The sequence below is a fragment of the Nanorana parkeri genome, unplaced genomic scaffold (genome assembly GCF_000935625.1).
Source record: "Nanorana parkeri isolate BGI_ZX_2015 unplaced genomic scaffold, ASM93562v1 scaffold256, whole genome shotgun sequence".
Taxonomy (NCBI): Eukaryota; Metazoa; Chordata; class Amphibia; order Anura; family Dicroglossidae; genus Nanorana; species Nanorana parkeri.
In genome coordinates, this window is record NW_017306524.1 from 757,200 (window position 1) to 777,589 (window position 20,390).

General features: G+C 40.8%; 1 protein-coding gene across 1 annotated transcript in view; it reads left to right on the forward strand.

The window, feature by feature from the left end:
• ADAMTSL1 (ADAMTS like 1) overlaps positions 1 to 20,390 on the forward strand; it is a gene marked incomplete at its 5' end in the record, with an annotated part of 230,910 nt that overhangs the window by 32,511 nt on the left and 178,009 nt on the right. Inside the window, one exon of the mRNA XM_018556868.1 lies at positions 18,601 to 18,727. Coding sequence (XP_018412370.1) covers positions 18,601 to 18,727 — 127 coding nt within the window. The remainder of the gene's footprint in view (positions 1 to 18,600; positions 18,728 to 20,390) is intronic.

Below are 20,390 nucleotides of genomic sequence, written 5' to 3' on the forward strand. Positions count from 1 at the left end.
AGATATATATATATCTTAAATAAATAGGTAGTTGGAAGGGAAAGTTGGTTGATGGCAGAAGACACAGACAGGGGGTCACTGGGTTGCTAGACTGATGCCCACAGCCCCTTCTTTTTGAGCTCCAGCAGTCTCAGTACCACTGATGTAATCACATGAAATGCAGGCCCATTGACTTGCATTAGATGTGAGGACACTTTCCACAGCCAGAGCAGAAGGGGAGAGAGGTGAGTGCCATTTTTTTTTTTTTAAGCATGTAAGTTTTTATTGAGGTTATATACAAAAGATGATTTATGCAAGTGACATATCAATATGAGTACATCAGACATCATAAACTGTAATATTAAGCACAAAAATGGTATTGCTAGAACCATACACATGGAACCATACAGTAATGAAACCATTTATGTGACCATTTATAATAGCTTTGTTTGATAATCTGTCTCCAATACATTCCTTCCGCTTTAAATGTATCTGTTAAGTAAATATGATAGAAGGTAGAAGAGTTAGCCAGAAGAGAATGAAAATTTGTTAATGTGATGTCGCACGATATCAATTTGTAGACTTGGTATATGAGGTGTCAGGGACAGGGATACCCATGATGCTTTAAGAGCAAGGCAATTTTTTTTTTTGGGAAGGAAAAGGTAAGTGTCAAAGAACATCTAAATCTCCTAATGTACCAGTGAGTTTCGCTTCTAGGAACCATTTTGAGAATTGAAACATGTTCATAAGGGCTTTGAGCTGATCTAGATTTAGTTCCAATATCGCAAACTGGGACCAAGTGTTAAAAAAACGGTCTACCTTACAAAGACCAGAGGTGGTGTCTATTTTGTCCATTAACATGAGGCGATGAAGAAGTGTTATCATTGAGTCTGTATCAGGGGCTGTCGGTAATAGCCAGTTAGTCAGGATAGCTTTCTTAGCGGAAAGTATGCAAAAATGCTCCCACCTCGATAAGGAGGGGGACATTGGTGATTCTGCTCTAGGGGCATGGAAGAGACATATGTCTGGGGCCACCACACGTTTTCTGCCTGAGCAGGAGTTCGTATATTGAATCACCTTAGTCCAGAAGGTTTGGATGGCAGGACAATTCCACATCAGGTGGGTAAGATCAGGCGATGGAATCTGGCATTTTGGACAGCTCGTTAGCCAATCGGGTGGAGGGTTTCTTATATGTAAATCGAAGGCGTAATAGGCTCTATGGATGATCTTGAATTGCATTTCCCTCCATGATTCACATATCATCGCTCGTCGGAGGCGACACCACCCAGTCTGGATGAGATCAAAAGTCTCTTCCGGTGGGGAAAGTAACAGCGTGGCCCACTTGTGGATGCTGGTTGGTATCGCTGCCGCAAAAGATGAAAGTAATTTACAGCCCCCGATTACTAAGTTACGGTGAGTACGGTAATTTTGCAGCAGGGTCTGTTTATCTGAATAGTCAAGGTATTTTACAATGACAGGTCTGGGTCTCGATGCATCCACATCCTTCAGGGGGCCCAGTCTATGTGCCCTTTCCACTGTGCACGTGTGTGATAGGCCCAGGGCCTGAGGTAAAGTGGACGCACAGTAGCGCTGTAATTCTGCCGGTTTAATGGACTCAGGGACACCGATCACTCTCAGATTATTTCTGCGGGCCCTATTTTCCAGGTCATCGACCTTTTCCATTAGGTATTGGATCGTTTTGGTTGTGCCGTTGTGTGCCCTATGTTCGGCCTCGGAGCGGTCCTCTAGATCACTAACTCGCAGCTCCATGGCTTGCATTCGGGAGATTTGAGTCTCTAGGGCCGCGTTCAGAGGGCCTAAATATTGTTGGATGGAGGATGCAATGACAGCCGCAATGTCTGCTTTGAGAAATGAGGCCACCTCCGATGCTATTTTGTGGTAGTCTATGGGGTCAGCTGAATGTGCGATGCTTTGTGTGGTACGTAGCATGTCATTACCAGCATCCGCGTGATCATCAGCGTCCGCCATCTCTGAGGCGCCGTCAGTGATTCCCGGCGGTTGAAGCGAGCGCCGAGCAGAGCTCGGTTTGGCCAGGTAACGATCCATATCTCGTTAGTGTTCGTCTAGGATCCCTGACAACGTCCCGGAATGGTCCTTGGATTCTTTTAACGATCGGTTCCACGAGAAGGCTAGACGGAGCTCAGGAGCACACTTCTACTCCATTAGGCGCCGGAACCGGAAGTCACCATTTTTTTTTTAAATTCCCATAGTTCTTTAGGTGTCAGCCAGCATGGCCCCATAAGAGAGGGACTGAAAAAGTTTAGATACTGTGTTCTATGTGGAAAACTTCCGATATCCTGTGCTCCCTTATTTGTTCTTGTTCTTGGTGGGCTCTGCAGGGTCTCAGATGGGCTGCACACCTCTTACCTGTCAGCGCTGTCCGCCTTCGTGGTCGCCGGGGCCCCACCTCCTCTTACATCACTGGCCCAACCTGCTCTTAGGTCGCTGGCCAGTGATGTAAGAGGAGGCGGGGTTGCTCTAAGGTGGGCCCCGCCTCCTCCTTCACAGCGAACACCGGCCTCTTCTGCCGTAGCTGCTGGTTGTCACTGACACATCTCCGCAGCGGTTGTGAGGGGAAACGCTGCTGCTGAGCTGTGTCAGTGACAACCAGCACCCTTACATGCCATAGCGACCCAGGCAGCCCACACGGCATCAGAGGGATGCCCTGGCTGGGTCGCTATGGCGAGTGTTACGCCACTGCTCTGAGATGAATCTGCCTGGGACCTTATTGCCAAGTAAGTAGACTTAGGACATTCGCAATGTAGCTGTTGGTCAGCTGAAAATCAATACTTAGTTATGTTTAATTAAGTGCTTAACAGCAGCATTACACATTTGTACATTCAGTTAGAGCTGCAGTTTAAATAGTGTGTTGAACTATGTAGAGAAGCTTTGAGGCACTTGGAGGTCTTGGAAAGCACACAAAGACAGCGTAGAAAGTGTATGCCTATTAGATTGAATTCCAGGGTTGATTGACAAGGTCAGTTCTAGGAATGTTGCCTTATGTGGTCTGGTGTTCCGGTGCCAAAATAAGTGCCCAGGACCATAGTGTTCACTTTACAACGACTATATTTCAGTATAATATCTAGGGATCTGGATTCCGAGGCAGTAATTTTCTTTCTAATGGCTACTGTGGATTTTATATTACTGGTCAAAAAATGAATTTTATTTGTAAGGGGTTCTGTATAAGATGCGATTCCTTTCATTACAGTATTTCTCAACCAGGCCACATTAAACTGCCTGTAACCTCAAAAAATAATTCTATACAAATGGCTCCCTAAGGGATTGTTCAATATACTTGTGCCCTGTGTTTATCTAAATAGATTTACTATAATTATAGATTCCTGTTGATCCTGCCAGTTATTCAGCTTTCTGCTTTAGGGTTACAATACTATCTACCGACTGCTGTAGCCTTCTTAGTGCTATCACCACGAAGTGCTCATTCCGGTCAATGGTATAAGCGAGCTATGCCTATGCATCTGTACAAAAGTCGACATGATGTAAAACCAGTCGGCAGGATATAGTTGTAGAACATAAAGCTGCAAAGCATGCGCATTTAAGAGATTTAAGTGTTATATTATAACCTCTATGATATCTTTAATATATAAGAGACATCTATTAGGAAACAAATTACATATAATTATAACTAGCACAACACATTGTAGAAAAACACAATACTGATGATGAGTCAGTACATGAAGATCATATTTATACAGATAGCATCCATAATTTACAATTAGGTGAATTAGTATGGGAAATGCGGGGTCCAAAATCAATTCAGTTCAATAAGTCAAAGAAGAGTCTAAACCGTAGAGCACAGTAGCTCTGCTTAGGCAGCTGCTGCACATGATAAATCCTCAATGGGCACCTTGGACAAGATACATAAGAAAAAACAAGCACTGCAACATGTTTTAAAAGTCCAAACATGTCTATTCAGTTTTAAAAATCTATGATAACAACATCCTTTGTCATAAATAGATTGGAATGAGATGGTGGACTCTGAAAAGTGGTATTTAAGAACTGCTCATTCTTGTAAAAATCCAGAGTCCACCCTCCCATCCCAGCCTATATTTTAAGCCCTGATGAGTAGAACATGCAATAACCCCTAAAATTAATTGGTTTGTTGTCTAGGACTTTTAAAAATAATAAATACGTTTAGATTTTGATACAGTGGTTGGGGTTCTCCTCTTTCTTTCCACCTCGTGTATCATTACTTAAAGTATATGTCCACTTTTGCAGCCAAAATTAGATAACACCTATTTTATATTTATTACATGTACTCATTCAAATAACATAACTTAAAAAAAAACAAAAGATTGCCCCTTACTTTTTTAGATGCTCTTTCTGCAAACTCAAGGACTGAAAAATACAGCTTAGTTCTCACTGTTTGAGGAGGCTGGTGAGTTTTGTTTCAAATAAAAAACCCTGTCTGTACTGTGCTAGCAGATGTCATTATCATTTGTAAACTAGATGAGCAGGACTGCCTGTCCTAACAAAGGGTTAAAGACCTCAAGGCTGTGTATGTTAATGCACTTTAAAAATAACTGTCCCTCAATTTGTCCCTATATTTGCTCACTGGCATTTATTCTAACCCTTAGAAGCTGTCTGTGATATCTTATGTTTAATCCTGCTCCAAATAAACAGCTAGAAAGAAATGCATATTTTTTTAAAGTTATTATTAGGCATGCTGTGTGAATGGGAACATAACAAACATTCAGTGGGGGTTTCTCAGATTTGGTTGCAAAAGTGGAAATACACTTTTAAGGCATCCAAATGAAATATGTTTAGTTACAAGTAATAATGGCCTATGATAAGGGCAAAATCTCTGTATATTTAATCACCTTGTTAGCCTTGCCATTGTCGTGCATTTAGCAGAATGGCGATTAAACCAACCCATTAGAACAGTAGAAGGAAGTCAAGAGTTATAAATCAGCCCCTTTGTGCCGTGTATGGTAAGCTCTGTTATTAAATCAGAGGGACCCCAGTTATTTTTATTTTTGCTTTTATTTGTTGAAATATTTTACTTGAGAAGCAGTTAATTGCAAGGTCTCATGTGCCCTCTGTAAATTACTGGCTCTTTGAATTAAGTCAGTTCAGTACTCCTAGGTAGTAATCTCCAGAAACTAGACTGTATATATTTTTTTAGTTATGCTTTTGACATTTTCCTTGAACTTGAAGAAAAACCTATGCTGCTATCCTGGGAGGACATGATAGTTGTGTGTACTCTAAAGAATGCCTCTGCTACCAGCCTCTGTTTGGGGTTTCTTCATTTCTTTCTGCATCTTGATTTGCATCAAACAATTATCTAATGGATCTGAGTAATCACATGCTGCTCTTTTCTAAAAATCCTTAGGTTATTTGGCTTGTAAGCTTGCTGTATGCTGCAACTAAATTAGGTTCTGCTGCACAGCCATGTACTGTATTGCAAAGCTCATCTTCACAGATTTTGCATAAGTCAATTTGCGTTCTAGTTGCAAAATTATTTTTTGTCTTTTCAGATAATTGGGGGGATAGGAGTCCAACCAAGTGTACCCATTATGAAAAGTACAGTAGTTAAATATATTAGTCTTAGTAGTTGAATAGAAAGAATAATACAGAAATATTATAAGAAAACAATGCAACTATCAATATGGACTTACCCCACCAGGTATCACCTTTACAGCCAGCCGGCATGCTGATTTACAGAATATATAGTGTAAATATATAGTATAAATATATAGTATATACTGTATATATATTAGGGTTGCACCGATATCGTTTTTTTGGTATCGAGTATGAGTGCCGATATTTCTTTTTCCTGTACTTGCCTATTCAGAATACCGACCCCGAGGTACTGTGGCTGCGGCTTATAAGGAAGCCGGTGTTCTATCGAAAGACTTCTGGCTTCGCTCTCCCTCAGGACACTGTGAGACAGCTTGGCTTTCTTACCAATCAGGAAGCCAGGTGGCGGGTCATGACCTGCCACCTGGCTTTCTGATTGGTCAGGCTGCCTCGCAGTGTTGCAAGGCAGCATGAAGCCAGCTTCCTAGTCATTCAGGAAGCCGGGAGGTGGGTCATAACGTGCCACCCAGCTTCCTGATTGGTCAGGAAGCCAGGCGGCCTAGCGACAAGTGAAGTCAGCTTCCTAACCAATTAGGAAGCCAAGAGGCAGGTCATGACCTACCGCCCGGCTTCCTGATTGGTCGGGAAGACGGCTACATGCTCCCTTGTGACACTGCCGTTCAGAGGGAATCTCCCTGTGACCGGACGTCCTGGTATCGGGACAATTTGTGCTGATAGGTGTAGCAGGGGTGAGTGGGTATATGATGGAAATTGGATATTAAAACAATATGCATAAATCATAGGTACAGCACATTAGTTTGCTTCATCTTTAGTTGTCCTATTTATAGTAGATCTCTATTTTGTATCAATGGATGGCACATTTTTGCTTATTGCATTACATGTAATTGTGCACACTTAAGTATGTAGTCTATTATGATAAACATTAATTGTATGTAGTTTTCTCAGTTTGCACTTAAACATAAGGCGCATATTGATTCGATCGCAGTATATTTTTCTATTTTCTTGATCTTTTTTTCTGCAAAACAAATATGTAGTTGTGTATGGAGTGCTGTCAGGCAGCTTTTGTAGATTTTGTATAGCTGTCAGCATCTTTCTAGTTTTGAGATTATTTGGGCATTGACTCCTGTGAAATGAGACTCCCTGCAGTTCTGCACCACTGTTTAATATGGAAATGAGCCCCCAAGTTGTTATTTGTTTTTCTTCCCGCTTCATTTCCCTTGGCATCAGGTCTCTGAGCTAAGCCAACACTGCTGGCCCTTTTGTGTAGGAAGAGAAATTCTTCTGGCCGAATCCAATTTGGCAGTGTGTGCGCTTTGGGTAAGCATTATACTATAACCTTGTCCTGTACGTAGTTTAAATCCAGTGGGGCTTATGCCTCTTCCACTTCCATTTTCCTAAATGGCCCCATGAGCTTCCCTTGGATCGTTAATATGTTTTCTTTATTCCCCCTCTTCCTTTTTAATTCAAGGAGAGAGTGAATGCAGGAGCCAGGTTAAACAAAGACCTCTAGTGAGAGAGAGTGAATATTAAAAACAAAACATATTCCATGCTGGGTCTTGGGGATCTCCGTCTCCACTGCCTGATGCTACTTTGGTTCAGAGTGGTAGCTTAGCCTCTTCAGGGGCAATGCCAAGAAACGTTTCTTTGGCAACTCTGCTTTGCATGTATTGGCTTGCATTAACATAGTAGGAACAAGGCCAAACCACAGAGTCACTGAGTCTTTCTTATCGGGAGAAAAATTGTTAGCAGTGGGTTGACTTCATTTGCATATCTTTCAGGTCGTGATTAATTATCAAACTTGAGAAGCAGACGTTTGTCACATTTATCACCCTACTTGTGGCTGGCAATCTGTTCCTTTGTGTTCCTGTAACCCTGAATTATTTGTTAAGCAACCTTTTCATGTATTTACTCTTACCAATTCAAATATTTGCAAAAAAAAGATGGGTAGAATGTAATTGGTTGCTAGGGTAGAATTTAATTGGTTGCTAGATTATTATTATTATTATTGTTAATATTATATGGGATTTATATTACACCAACAGTTGGCACAGAGCTTTACAAAATAAAGTGAGACAGTACAGCTACAATACAATTCAAGACAAGATAGTTAGGGGACCCTGCTCGTGAGAGCTTACAATCTATAATATACACTGTATTTCTGTTATTTTATTGTTCTGCCCTGAAGCACAAAAGAAGGACTGATGTTATTTGCCACATTCTAGTGAATACATTAAATTGTTCATTCTGACTGCAAATGTTTTTATTTATTTTTTTATCAGCCAATTGGTCCTGCTACTGAATTTAACAAAGATTTTGCATGCCAGTGGAATAGGGATTTAGGCCATATTTAGATTAGCCTACAAAGCACCAGAAAGGAAAACTGGGAGCATCTGGCCTCTATAAAATGACATGCCAAGTAGTTGTTTCACAAACACTGTTATTTGGTTTCACATAATATGACAAAATTCCTTGCGGTGACATCTGTTTTGTGTTCCGCCACATTACTTGACAGGGGTTGCATGTTTGACATGTCAAATGAGCCCATCACAAACAAAACATGAAGGGAAACAAGGACACATGGTTTACAAGGAAACTGATGTATGTAATGGTTTTAGTGTCATGTACGGAAACAGAACCTATTTTTATGCTGTAATGAGGACTGGGACACCATGTCAGTGACTTGTAGCTATGTCAGTCACTACTAAAGAGTGATAAGGACACAGATTATATATCAAAACAGTGAAGAAGAATGTTACAATTGAGTGATCGATCTTTGCATTTTATATGGCATTGAACAGATTTAAAGTAAAGTGTATATAAACTCCAACAATTAACTTATCTGTTGCCTTTTGGTCTGCTAAATATACAATTAAAAGCATTTTGTCAAATATTTTCATAATATTGTTGTTCCTAATAAAACTCTTGAGAGCTGATAACTTCCTACGCTCTCTGCTTTCTCTGACTGTTATCAGTTAGGATTGTTTGCAGTGCTCTCTTTGGACTACAGCACACCTTTACCCATGTTATAGAAAAAGGGACAGGGGAAGATGTGCTGTAGTCCTAATAAACCTCCTGTCCTGGGCCGACAATGCTGCACCTCCTAGATACAGTACAGTTAGTAAAGCTGCCCATACACCTTGCGATCTTCAGGATGATTTTCGTACGGTGGCCCCATCCTGCCCCGATTATCGCAAGGTTGGATCAGCGGTAATTAGAAGAAAGTAATTGGACGAATTTCAGTAATCGACCACACGTATTTTCGTCTGCGCATGTGCAGTGTAGATCGTATGAATTTTGACTTACGGAAACGCCACCAACCTTTGCGAAACTCGTACGATCGACCAAAGTTTTCTAACCTGTTGGTTAGTCAAAAGTCGATCGATTGTACAGTATTTGCAGTTGTACACTGCCCATCAACCTTACGAATATCGGACGAAAACGAGATCACATACGAAAATCGTCCGATATTCGTAAGGTGTATGGGCACCTTTAGAGTTGTCACGCTTTAGACAGGAACCATGTTAATTGGCCGGATCACTAGGTAAAAATAAAGGGAAACAAGCCTAAAAAAAGAGAACTAGTGCAGCCCGCCACATCTAAGGACTGGTATGCTGTAATATATTACATTTTCATTCTTGGGTTTAGATACACATTAAAGTACAAAAAAGTGTTCATAGCAGAAGGGACGCTGTCTGTGTCTTCTGCCATCAAACCACTTTCCCTTCCTACTACCAATTTATTTTAATACTTGTACACTGACTGCTGGGAAAAAATGTGAAAAAGACCCTTGTTCAGGGTGTAACATGAAACATGGTCACATCGCCTACCCCCCACACCCATTTCCCCCCCCCCCCTGCAGTCTTTTTTTCTCTGGGTTGCGTCTAATTAATTGCCCCCCCCCCCATGAAGTTTTTTTCTCTGTGGGTTGCTGCTAATTTTTTTTATCTGGCGCAGCTGTGCGTGGCTCCACCGATATAGCCACATCATCCATTCAAAGATCCTTTAACAGGATATGTGAATGGAGCTCCATAAGCCACCGCAGCAGAGGGACTAGTTCACTAGTTCTTAATGGAATACAAGTGCAGCGATGACACCATACTTGTAGTCGATTGATACTTCCTCCATTGAGCACTGATTGCAGTTGCAGTGCTTTACTGGCTCCAAAGCAAAAAATATGAAAATGTGTGCATTTATTATTCTATTTAAACTTTAGCTTTAAGCTACATTTTCATGCAGTTGTTTTAAGTGTCGATTTTAAAAGATGCTTTTACATGCTGGTGAAACACACTAATAATGTGGGGTCCGGGGTGAAGAGCGCTGCGGGAGGCAAGGAAGGTTCTCCATTCGATACTCTTGGAATGTATTTTGTAGTAGAATTCCTTGCTGATATCTTTGCTAAACAGAGTCAAATTGCTGCAGCAAATAGGGTTTTTGTAAGTACTCCTTACACAGGAGTCTAAAAGTTTTTGTTTCAGTAGTTCATACATTTACACACACAGGACCCAGCTGAAGATGTATAATATTCTAACGCAAGTGTTTTAATGAACAGACAATTTTGAGTGCACCTCTAGGCAAATATTCTCTCTTTTTTTTGGTTGGACATGGTAAGGTGCCCTCTCAGGAGTTTATTGCTTTCTGTGTCTGCCTTAAAGATTTCCCCTGACATCCCATCTTGATGATCACAATGACATTGCTGTGAGCTGAACTTTCTATAGGAAGTGATAAAATGTATACATTGAAGAGTTCTATGAAAATATGGAACACCAAATATAAGTATAAATAATATGGGGATTGTCTATGTGCACACCCTATCCCAGGTGTACCGCAAACCAGGTAATAGAAAACTATAGTGAACACCTGTTGTGAGTAACTATTGGCATTTTGTATTGTGGTTTATATTTCTTTCTTTAGTGTAATTTTTGTTCAAATCATTCTTTTTCCAAGTCTTTTTTTATAATTTATATACTCAGTACCCATGTTTAGGAATTTCATTTCGTGATTAGACTGAAATTGTTGTCTGTTGTTTACAAGAGTTTGACTGAAGTTTGCTTTCCAGACAAAATAAGTGGTTAGCACTAGAGTCCTCGGTTTTAATCCCAACCAGGTCATTATGTGTATGTAGTTTGCATGTTCTCCCTGTGCTTGTGTGTTTCCTTGGGGTACCCCGGTTTCCTCCCACACTCCATAGACATACATGTAGTTTAACAGGCTCCTGGCATCAGAATATAGGTAGTCCATGAGCTTATTGTAGTCAAAACTATAGACATTAGGTCTAGCATGTACAGTATGATTAAACCACTAAACTGAAATCCAAAAAAATACATTTGGATCCATTTTTAAGTTGCAAGTGATACACTTGGCTATGCAGTGTAGCATAGCCAGGTGTATCAATCTCAAGAGTATCTGAACAGAATTGCAAATCCTCTAAAAGGTACAATATTACTCACATATGTATTCTGACTGTGTATTTAGCTGTTTGCCTGGAGTTAAGCTTTAAGTCTGCACTCTTTTTTTAGACATCTGTAATTTTTGGAGGTAATCCTCAACCCAGACAAAAATGACCAAGGGCCAGCAGAGTGTGCATGAACTTGCTGCATGATATCTTTCTTTCTTTCTTTCCTTTCTTTCTTTTCTTTCTTTCTTTTCTTTCTTTCTTTCTTTCTTTCTTTCTTTCTTTCTTTCTTTCTTTCTTTCTTTCTTTCTTTCTTTCTTTTTAACTCTCTCTATCTTCTAGCTTGCACCAAAGCAGATGAGGAGGCTCATGCAATTGGGACTGAACCTGCAGGGCATGAGCACCTCTCTGGGTTAAATGTGCTATTAGTTCCTTTAGAGAAGCACCAGCAACTGTGAGTTTATTTCTGTTGAGGAAAACAGGTATAGTAAGGTGTGGACTGATTGCCATTGGAATTTGCACAAGGCTCCAGTTCTGAAAACATCAGAGCAGGGGGGATTCATTGTGAGCCAATGATTGAAGCAGCCTCCGACCCGGAAATGTTGGAAGTTATGCATCTTTTGTAATAAATGCTTCTTACCTTCCTATTTGCAATCTTCTTTTGAATGTGCACATGCACAGCTAACTGTACATTCTTGTCATGCCTTGGTGCCAAGGTGAATGAATGTAATCCTAGCCCGTCCCATCAAGATGGCCAAAGAGCCCTAACCTAGAAGGAGACAAGGAAAACATGATGACGCAAGCGAAGGAGCTTTTGGACATTGCTTCTTTGAAGCAGAGGTGAGTATAGTTCCACTTTTTATAATAATCCTTAAATTTATCCTGTGCTTTGCCCATGGAGAGTGAACCCACACATTTATTATAATGCCCCACTCTCTAGCAGTACATACCTCTGCTTATTTGCCATTCCATTCAGCCTCTGGGAGTGATGCAAATACCCGGTACTTCTAGGTATGAAGGACAATTGTACATAATCTTGCACCAGTGCTTGTCCAATCAAAAGCACCTGTTGCAGGCAAATAGTGAGATTCCATAGCCTTTTGTAAGCTATCATTTAATTTATAAATAGCTTACACAGAGCAGCTTCCCCTGCTGGGAGCTCTGCAGGGCAAAGGATGTAGTATGTGCTCCTGACAAGGGGAACGTTAAAGGGAACCTGTTGCTTTGCCCCATCAAGCCCTCCATAAGCTGGAATGGAGATGACACATACATGTGGAAGGCAGCCTTGTATAACTTGGAATTTATCTTGTGTGTCAATGAACAGGACTTAACCACCTTCCGTCCATGGCCGTTCGTGAACGGCCGGATGGAAGTCTGCTCAGAGCGGGTGGGCGTCTTAAGACGTCCTGCCCCTCCCCCCCTCTTGTGCGCGCGCTGAGCGCCGCACACGAGAGGGAAAACATATGGCCTTTAAGTGGTTAAAGTGCAATGTAGCATGTCAGGTGCTCTGCTTTAACAAAGTCTACAATTATTCTTTTCATTTATATATATTTGACACTGCCACAATATACCCATAACAATGCCAACTGAGATTATCTGTTACCCTTTACTTTTTTTTCTGAAGGTTTGCTATTAGCAGCAATAAAACTTGCATACTGTGATATTTTCCCTATGAATGAAAAGCATGATCATAGCACATCTTTTATCTAAGGCCATCTAATGCTGGTAGGTTAATTAGATCCTATCTAAATTGGCCCTCTATGTATGCATGTGAGATAGGGACCTTATATTGTAAGCTCATTGAGGGCAGGGACTGATGTGAATGTGCAACTATGTAAAATGATGCGTAAATTAGCGGTGTTATATTAATATCTGTAATAAATAAATAAATTGTGGCAGGAAAGCAACTATTATATGAATCCAGTTCCTAACAACCCTGCAAACGATATAATTTTGCCTAGCTTTCCTCTAGATCAGGGGTGGCAAACACAAGGCCCGCGGGCCGAATCCGGCCCGCCGGACCTTGTAATGTGGCCCGCACAGCAGCCAGGGCCGATCCGCTATGCCGACTCTGTGCAGAGCAGTGTCTACTGTGTGGTAGCGAGCAGAACCGGCACCACCACACAGTAGACACTAGAGGGCGCTAGTGGGGGAGGCCAGAGAAACACCTCCTCCCCCAGCCCTCTCTACTCTGTGCTCTTTCCGGAGCTTGCTGGTGCTGTTCCTGCAGCCTGCACTGTCCCGGTACCGGCCGAGATATTAACATATGCATGGGCCGCGGTACTTTGCATACCAATAAGCCCAGTCATATGTAAATATCGCGGCTCATTCATATGCAAATCGCCGCCCCTCCCCCGCTGCTAAGGAAGAGAAGGGAAGAGAAGACTGCAAGAACAAGGTATGTGTATGGTCAGGGATTTGCTCTCCCTGCCGCCACTGACTGATAGCACATTTACACGGAGTAGAGTAGCGTCTGTTGCTTCATAGGCGCTATGTGAGGAAGATAAATGGCCACACACAGAACGTACAAAGTTCAGCTTCATGCATATAGCAGCTGGAGGCATTTTAAGTTTTCAAAACATTGCAGTTAAATGATCTAAATGGAGGCCCTTGTTGTTTGATATCTTAGGGGATTGGTTCAGGCAGAGTTGGGCAATTATTGGTTTTGTCTGAGCTCCAATACCTATATATGTGGTGACATAACTGACTGCAGTGGGAGCCAGGAACAGTGTTTTCTGCATTATAGTTCAACATCATAACTTTATGACATCATAACCTAACATAACTGTCTTTTTTTTCTTAATTTATTTTAAAATGTGACTGGTCCTCTTTAAATTTTGTGCAGTTATCTCTTCTTCTTTATATGTAAAATGTTGTGGTTGCTTTTTAATAGGAAAACTTTTAGACAGCGTTTTAGTTAAATCCTCTTTGGCCAGAGGTTCTGCAATATGTTACCCAACAATACTGGGTGGGAAATGTCAGGGAATAACAATAATGACACTGATTACACTTGTAGATTAGGACTGGATAACATTCAAAACCATGGCAAGTGGAACAGTTTTTACTGTGCAAATGTAATACAATTATTTGATTCCGTTGCAATGTTAGCCACCCTTGGGAAAGTATGTATTCATAAATACAAAGTTCACTGGGATAAACTTGGATTGTAGGAGGATGTAACTTACACGATCTAATACTTATAAAAAAGAACAGTGACAACAACTAGCTAACGAGAGAATGATAAGGAAAAAGTAAATTAGGGTTTTTTTAATTTAATTAGGGATGAATCAGTGATTAATCAGGGGTTATAGAAAAACTATACGTGTTTGTCAATTTTTTGTAGGGTTTTTACACATTAAACTGTTTTATATCATTATTATTTTGGGGGTGTTTTTGACTGTGTCCCCATTGGAGAAATATCCTATTACTTTCTGTCCTGAAAGCAAGGAGGCGACCTCTGGCCAAAGAGACAAAGGCAGCAATAGAAACCAGACAGAAGCTCTTACTTTCCCCATCTAAAATTAAATAAAACAGTGTTTCTGGCATTGGGCTTTAGTTTACTAACTCAACAGGGTGACACAAAGTGAACCAAAGCATATTTGACTCCCCTAGACAAAACGATCACTAAACCCTTGCAATGCAGGGGTAGCCCCACTGTGAGGGCCCATTTACACCACATCCAGATCAACTCCAGACCAGACCAGATTGTTTCCGGACCCAAAATGCATCCTAATGTATCCCAGTGCTATTTCTGGCCTCTGTTCACACCAGCGCAGTCCGTTCCAGACCAGACCAGAAAAATATTGCATGTTTCATTTTGTCTGGTCTGGAATGCACTGGAACTGCGGGCAGTTCACACCATTTTCCGGACCAGATCTGGTCCGGAAAATGGTGTGAACCTGCCCTGAGGGTAAGTTTTTTTAATTCCTGGAATTCTTCTTTAGGCTTTCACTATCTGCTGGTCGTTACTCAAAACTGCAGATCAGGTCTCTGCAGTGCACACCTAATCTAACCAAGAGGGTTAATTAGACTGTGGGACAGTCAGACTGGGCCTCATCAATAGGTTAGCCTGTGTGCTCATGCCCTACTTCTTCGATGTGTTTGTCTGTGCTGATCATCAGGCTGTTGTCTCAGTTATTGTCAGTCATTACTTTGTTCAGGTTTATGTCTGGCACCTAGACTCTGTTTAGGATCAACTTGTCTGCACCCGATCTGGGCAACAGTGTGCTGACTCTGCTACAGTGTACTATTTGTGCTGACCATCTGACTGGGGACCACTCTAGCATCTTTCCTGCCTGTTAGTTGGCTCCCACTCCTGGTGACACAGTCAGGGTTATTTACAAAAGGATGAAGAGTTTGGAGAAGGCAGGAGAAGTGAACAATCTAGGCCAAAATAGCTGATTTGAAAAAATCCTCCAATTCAGCTCACTTTCCAGTTCAGCTATTTTGGCCTAGATTGTTCTCTTCTTCTGCCTTCTCCAAACTCTTCACCCTTTTGTGAATAACCCTGAGAGGGTCCACTGAACTCCGTGACACAGCTCCACTTGACGCAAGTGTTTCAGTCATGCATTTCACAGCCAATAGTGGGAGCAGCAATTGTATATACTGCAGTATTCCGGGGCGATGTCTCTCACATCTAGTAGAAACACTAAAAAGTGACATCATTGCATAGTATTCTGATGTGGTAGGACATCTGAAAACACTGATATTGCTATAAACAAAGCTTGGAAACATAAGAAATGTCATGGACATAGTAACATTTCTTAAACTGTACAAAGGCTATGTGTACACCAAGAAATGTCTTGGTAGCAACAAATGACTGTGTGAGAATAATTGCCCTACATGTGCAGGTGTGTCAGTGAAAACAGGATTAGAACTAATTATTTAAATACCGTCCACATCATAACTCCCATCAATTAAAGCATGAAACATTACTCACAGGAAAATACAGTATATACAAAGCATCACTGTTATGACAAATAACATCTGAAATCAAATAAGGCCAGGCCGTTGTGATCAACTTCCACCTGATGAAGCAAGGAAGAATCTAGAAACAAATTGTAGAACAAATGCAGTGTTTATACTACCACTTCAGGCTCAGGGTGCTTTTGTTTAAGAGCATGATAAAGAACATTTCTGAACACAATCAGAAAGAGACTGTGTTTTCTTGGTGATGCTAATTGCATAGTATCCCCCTGTGCCACTGCCTCATCCTTCTTTTTGCCTCATCATCTCCAGTTGCATGGGGTCAGCCAAGGTACAGCAGTAGCTAAAGATGTGGGACTGCCTGAGGCCAAAAGGAATAAGGGCCCCTGTCAGGGAGAAGAAAAGGGTCAATCCTTAAAACAAGGCAGCTAAAAGAGCAGTTGTTAAACAAACACACAAAAACAACTGTGGGCCAAGTATGCTATTACATGTTTGACACAAGCGCAAATAAAGAAGTTACATCAAGTGCGGGGGAACCAGCATGGCTTTCAAGGCCTCCATCACTGGAAACACGCTGCAGTCTGTTCTCTGCCTCATGACCATGATTTCATTGAAAGTGACAGCTTGCATTTATCCAAAGAATGTTTGCATCACCGGTGTATTTATGTGCAAAGATGGATCCAAGTATATGAGCAAAGTCAGGTAAAACGAGGTAAAAATAACACAAATCTATAAACAAAGGAAACACATACATAGTGCAGACCAGCAGTTGAGGGAATGGCATGCATATTAACACTGTTTTCATAATACTAGTCATTATCCTAATGCACATTTTGTTCCTTATCCTTGAGAAAGCTGTAAAAGCATGCTACAGGATGTCAGAGTTGAATACAATCAATTCTAATTCAAAGAAAATCAGTTGTTATGATAGTGCAATCTTACCTCTAAGGGATTTTTTGATTATTGAATTGCATTCTTAGTGTTATTGTCAAAGTGCAAGTACTTCACGGGGCTATCCTATCTAATGACTAAGCTCAGTGTTGATAATAAACACTCATGTTATAAAGATGCTGTCAGAATTACGTGAAAGAAAACGGAATGATTTTGCTAATTGACAGTTCAGTTCAGCAGACAATTAGTTCGGCAACACAGAAAGAGTGCTAGTTAAACCTTCTTAGGGAAATAGGGGAGCCTTTGTGGTGACCTTGACGTCCGATACTGAGCTGACATTTCTGCTCTGACGGGGAGAGAAAATAAGTGAATAGAAGGACACATACCTATCTCTAAGGGATAAGGCTACACTATTATAACATTTTAAGGATGGAGATTCAAGTTCTTACAAATGTATTTTCCTGACTGGTTTCTTAATAAAGGGTCAGTCTATCCAAAAGTGATTTTTAGCATTTGGTAGGTGCTGGAGAGTTAAACCACCTCTGGGTGCATCTCTTCAGGAATCTGGTGGTGAGATTTTTGACATCCCTGGTCTGCACATTTACTGCAGTCATTAAATTGTTTTTATTTTGCATAATGGTAAAGGGAGCAGGAAGAGTGCAAACACCAAAAAGTGAGTGGGAACAGAGCCAGGAATTAGGCAAGTGAGTTCCTCTTGTTTCGTGGACTCATCCTTTATCATTAGTTATTTATGAATAACAGATAAAAAAAAAATTTTATTTAGACATTAATGTTGACATTGGTGCTTAGCAACAACTGTTATTTATCAACTCCAGTAAATATATTATTAATGAGAATCAAATTATATTGTAGGCATTTTTTTACCTTGATACAGAGTTGTGTTTATCTCACTATCAATAATGATACCTGCCCAAAAGTGAGCCCCCCATTGTCTCGAGGGAAAAACCCCACACAATTTTTAACGCTATGGAAGCATAGAAACGGCAACTTTTCAGAAAAGGTTTTTTTGGAAATAAAATGGTATACTTCGTTGTAAAGTGTAGAGTCTGCAGTGCAAAGTTTAGTTGTAAATATTATAGGCCCGTAACTACATACCATATTATCATTACAGTCTTTTTCCATACATAAACTTGAGTACAGATATACTGCACACAATCTGTTCTACTAGTGTGTTTTCTTCCTCAATCTGTTGTTTATGGGGATTTCCAGAAATGAAAGCTTATAAATATAACAAATATGCAGAATTCCATGAAACTAATAGCCATGGTCTTGAGAGTTATGGCAATGTTTACAGCTAATGGTCTTGGATTCAAATACTGAATTGTGACTGTGCAGCTAAACTAGCTAAGTTGAGACCACATCAATATATTTTCAATAAGCAGCTAATTCCATGACAGTTTAAATGTTGCTATACCTTAAAGAATTTGGAGTCGATCATATTTAGTGGCAGTACATGTCCCCAGTAGCCACTAGTTTAAGTACTGTTAGGCCAGACATCAGGTTAGAGCTACATTTATTGTCCACTATGAATGTACAGCTGTGTTATGTATCCAACCTTTTATTTGCATTCATATCTGTTTTACTGTACATTGCCTCTGCATTTGGTAATGTATCCCAAGAAACCAGTGAATTGAGACCTGTGATTTCCTATAAAACCAGACTGTGTATTTTTATTTGCTCTGGCAAAATCATTTGCTTCACATACCGCTCTAGATTCAGTGTCAGCTCAGATGATGATCTGGGTTAAACATGTTATTTGGTCCATGTCATAGTCTACAGGTCTCTTGATACCTCTCTCTTTTTGTTGGCAGATTGTTGGTTGTGACCACCAGCTAGGAAGCACTGCAAAGGAAGATAGCTGTGGAGTATGCAACGGAGAAGGGTCCACCTGCCGATTGGTTCGGGGACAGTACAAGTCACAGCTCTCTGCAAATAAGTGTAAGTGCATGTTAACTTCAGGGTAACGTAATCCATTACTGTGAAAACCAATCATATATACTGTATATATATGTTTTAAGATCTTTGAGGTATATACTGTATGTAAATTCGATTTTCTCAATGTGAATAGTCTAATCAAAGTTTGTTGATGTCTAATAGATCTTGCTTCCATGTGTAATTTGTAATTATATATGTGCATAGGGGTAGCCATATTTGTCTTGCTGTTCCCCTCACTTCTTGTCCATATACAATGTTGTCAGCAATACAGGAAGTGAGAGGAATTCTCTCAAACAGAGCCCCAGATGGATGTAAAACTGGAAAGGCATTATAATTTTTCATCATTCTTTTCAATACTAAGTAGTCATGGCTTGGCATACACTATATTTATTATCTACATTTATTGTAAAATAAATATCCATATATTGTAAAATAATAGAAATATGCAAAAGCAAGCCTGCAAAATGTGAAAGCCACATCAAAGTTTACTTCACATTTAAAGCAGAGCCCTTCTGTACCACCCAGTGACCCTCGGAAGCATATGAGGGAGTCCAGAAGCATATGAGGGACCCCAGAAGCAGGGTGGGCTGACATTTCACCTCAAGGATGAGTCCTTAGCCAGTTGTGAGATGCAGCCTAGGACAGTACAGACTCCAGACTTACCAACCACTTCCCAGTGCAGAGAACCTTTAAAGTGACATTAAACTCAGGAGTTAAATCTTAAAAATGCATTCAAGTATCTTAAGTATTAACAAAAATGTATCTTATTTGTGTATCACTCGGCTGTAGATCCTCAAATCATCTCTGAATTAGTGCTGACACTGTCCTTCCTTCTGGAGGGTGGTTACTTTTGTTCCACATGGTCTCCATGTGTGTTGTAAAGTAGCCACTGCTCCAAGCTCACTCCTATGATGGACTACAATCTCACGTTTAGTTTACTAACTTATATTGAGATTCTAGTCCATCTCAGGAGCAAGCTTTGAGTGGTGGCTACTTTACAACGCACACAGGGACCATGGGGAACAAAAGCCACCCTCAAGAAGGAAGGACAGTGTCAACATTAATTCATAGATGATTTAAGGATCTACAGCTGAGTGATACACAAATAAGATATGTTTTTGTTAATAGTTAAGGTATTTGAATGCATTTTTAAGAATTAACTTCTGAGTTTAGTGTCACTTTAAGCCGATTGCAGCCACACTGTATGGCCGAACTTTAATTAGTTAACAGACATAGAACAGAACTCCCTGAGCAAGACACCAGACTCCCTGTGAAGCCGAAGCTAAATTCCAGCTTCTCCAGCACCTCCCTGGTGCTCCTTCCTAGGAACAGCTTTCACTGGCAGGTAGGGTTGCCACCTTTTCTTCAAGCGAAACCCGAACACTAGTGAAACGCTGACATTTTTTTGGGGGAGAATGAGTCATGGCTTATTAATATGAAAATAGCACCCCACTCATTCATATGTAAATATCACAATTGAGACTCTTTTCAGTGGTGGGCCAGTAGCCCCTATCTTAATTTTGGTTGCCCCTGTCTGCCTGACATCTTGTGTCCGGGTTTCTGCTGCCATGAAACCTGGACACATCATTCAAAACCCGGACTGTCCGGGTAAATCCTGGACAGGTGGCAACCCTACTGGCAGGACAGCTGTAGGCCCTGACACTGG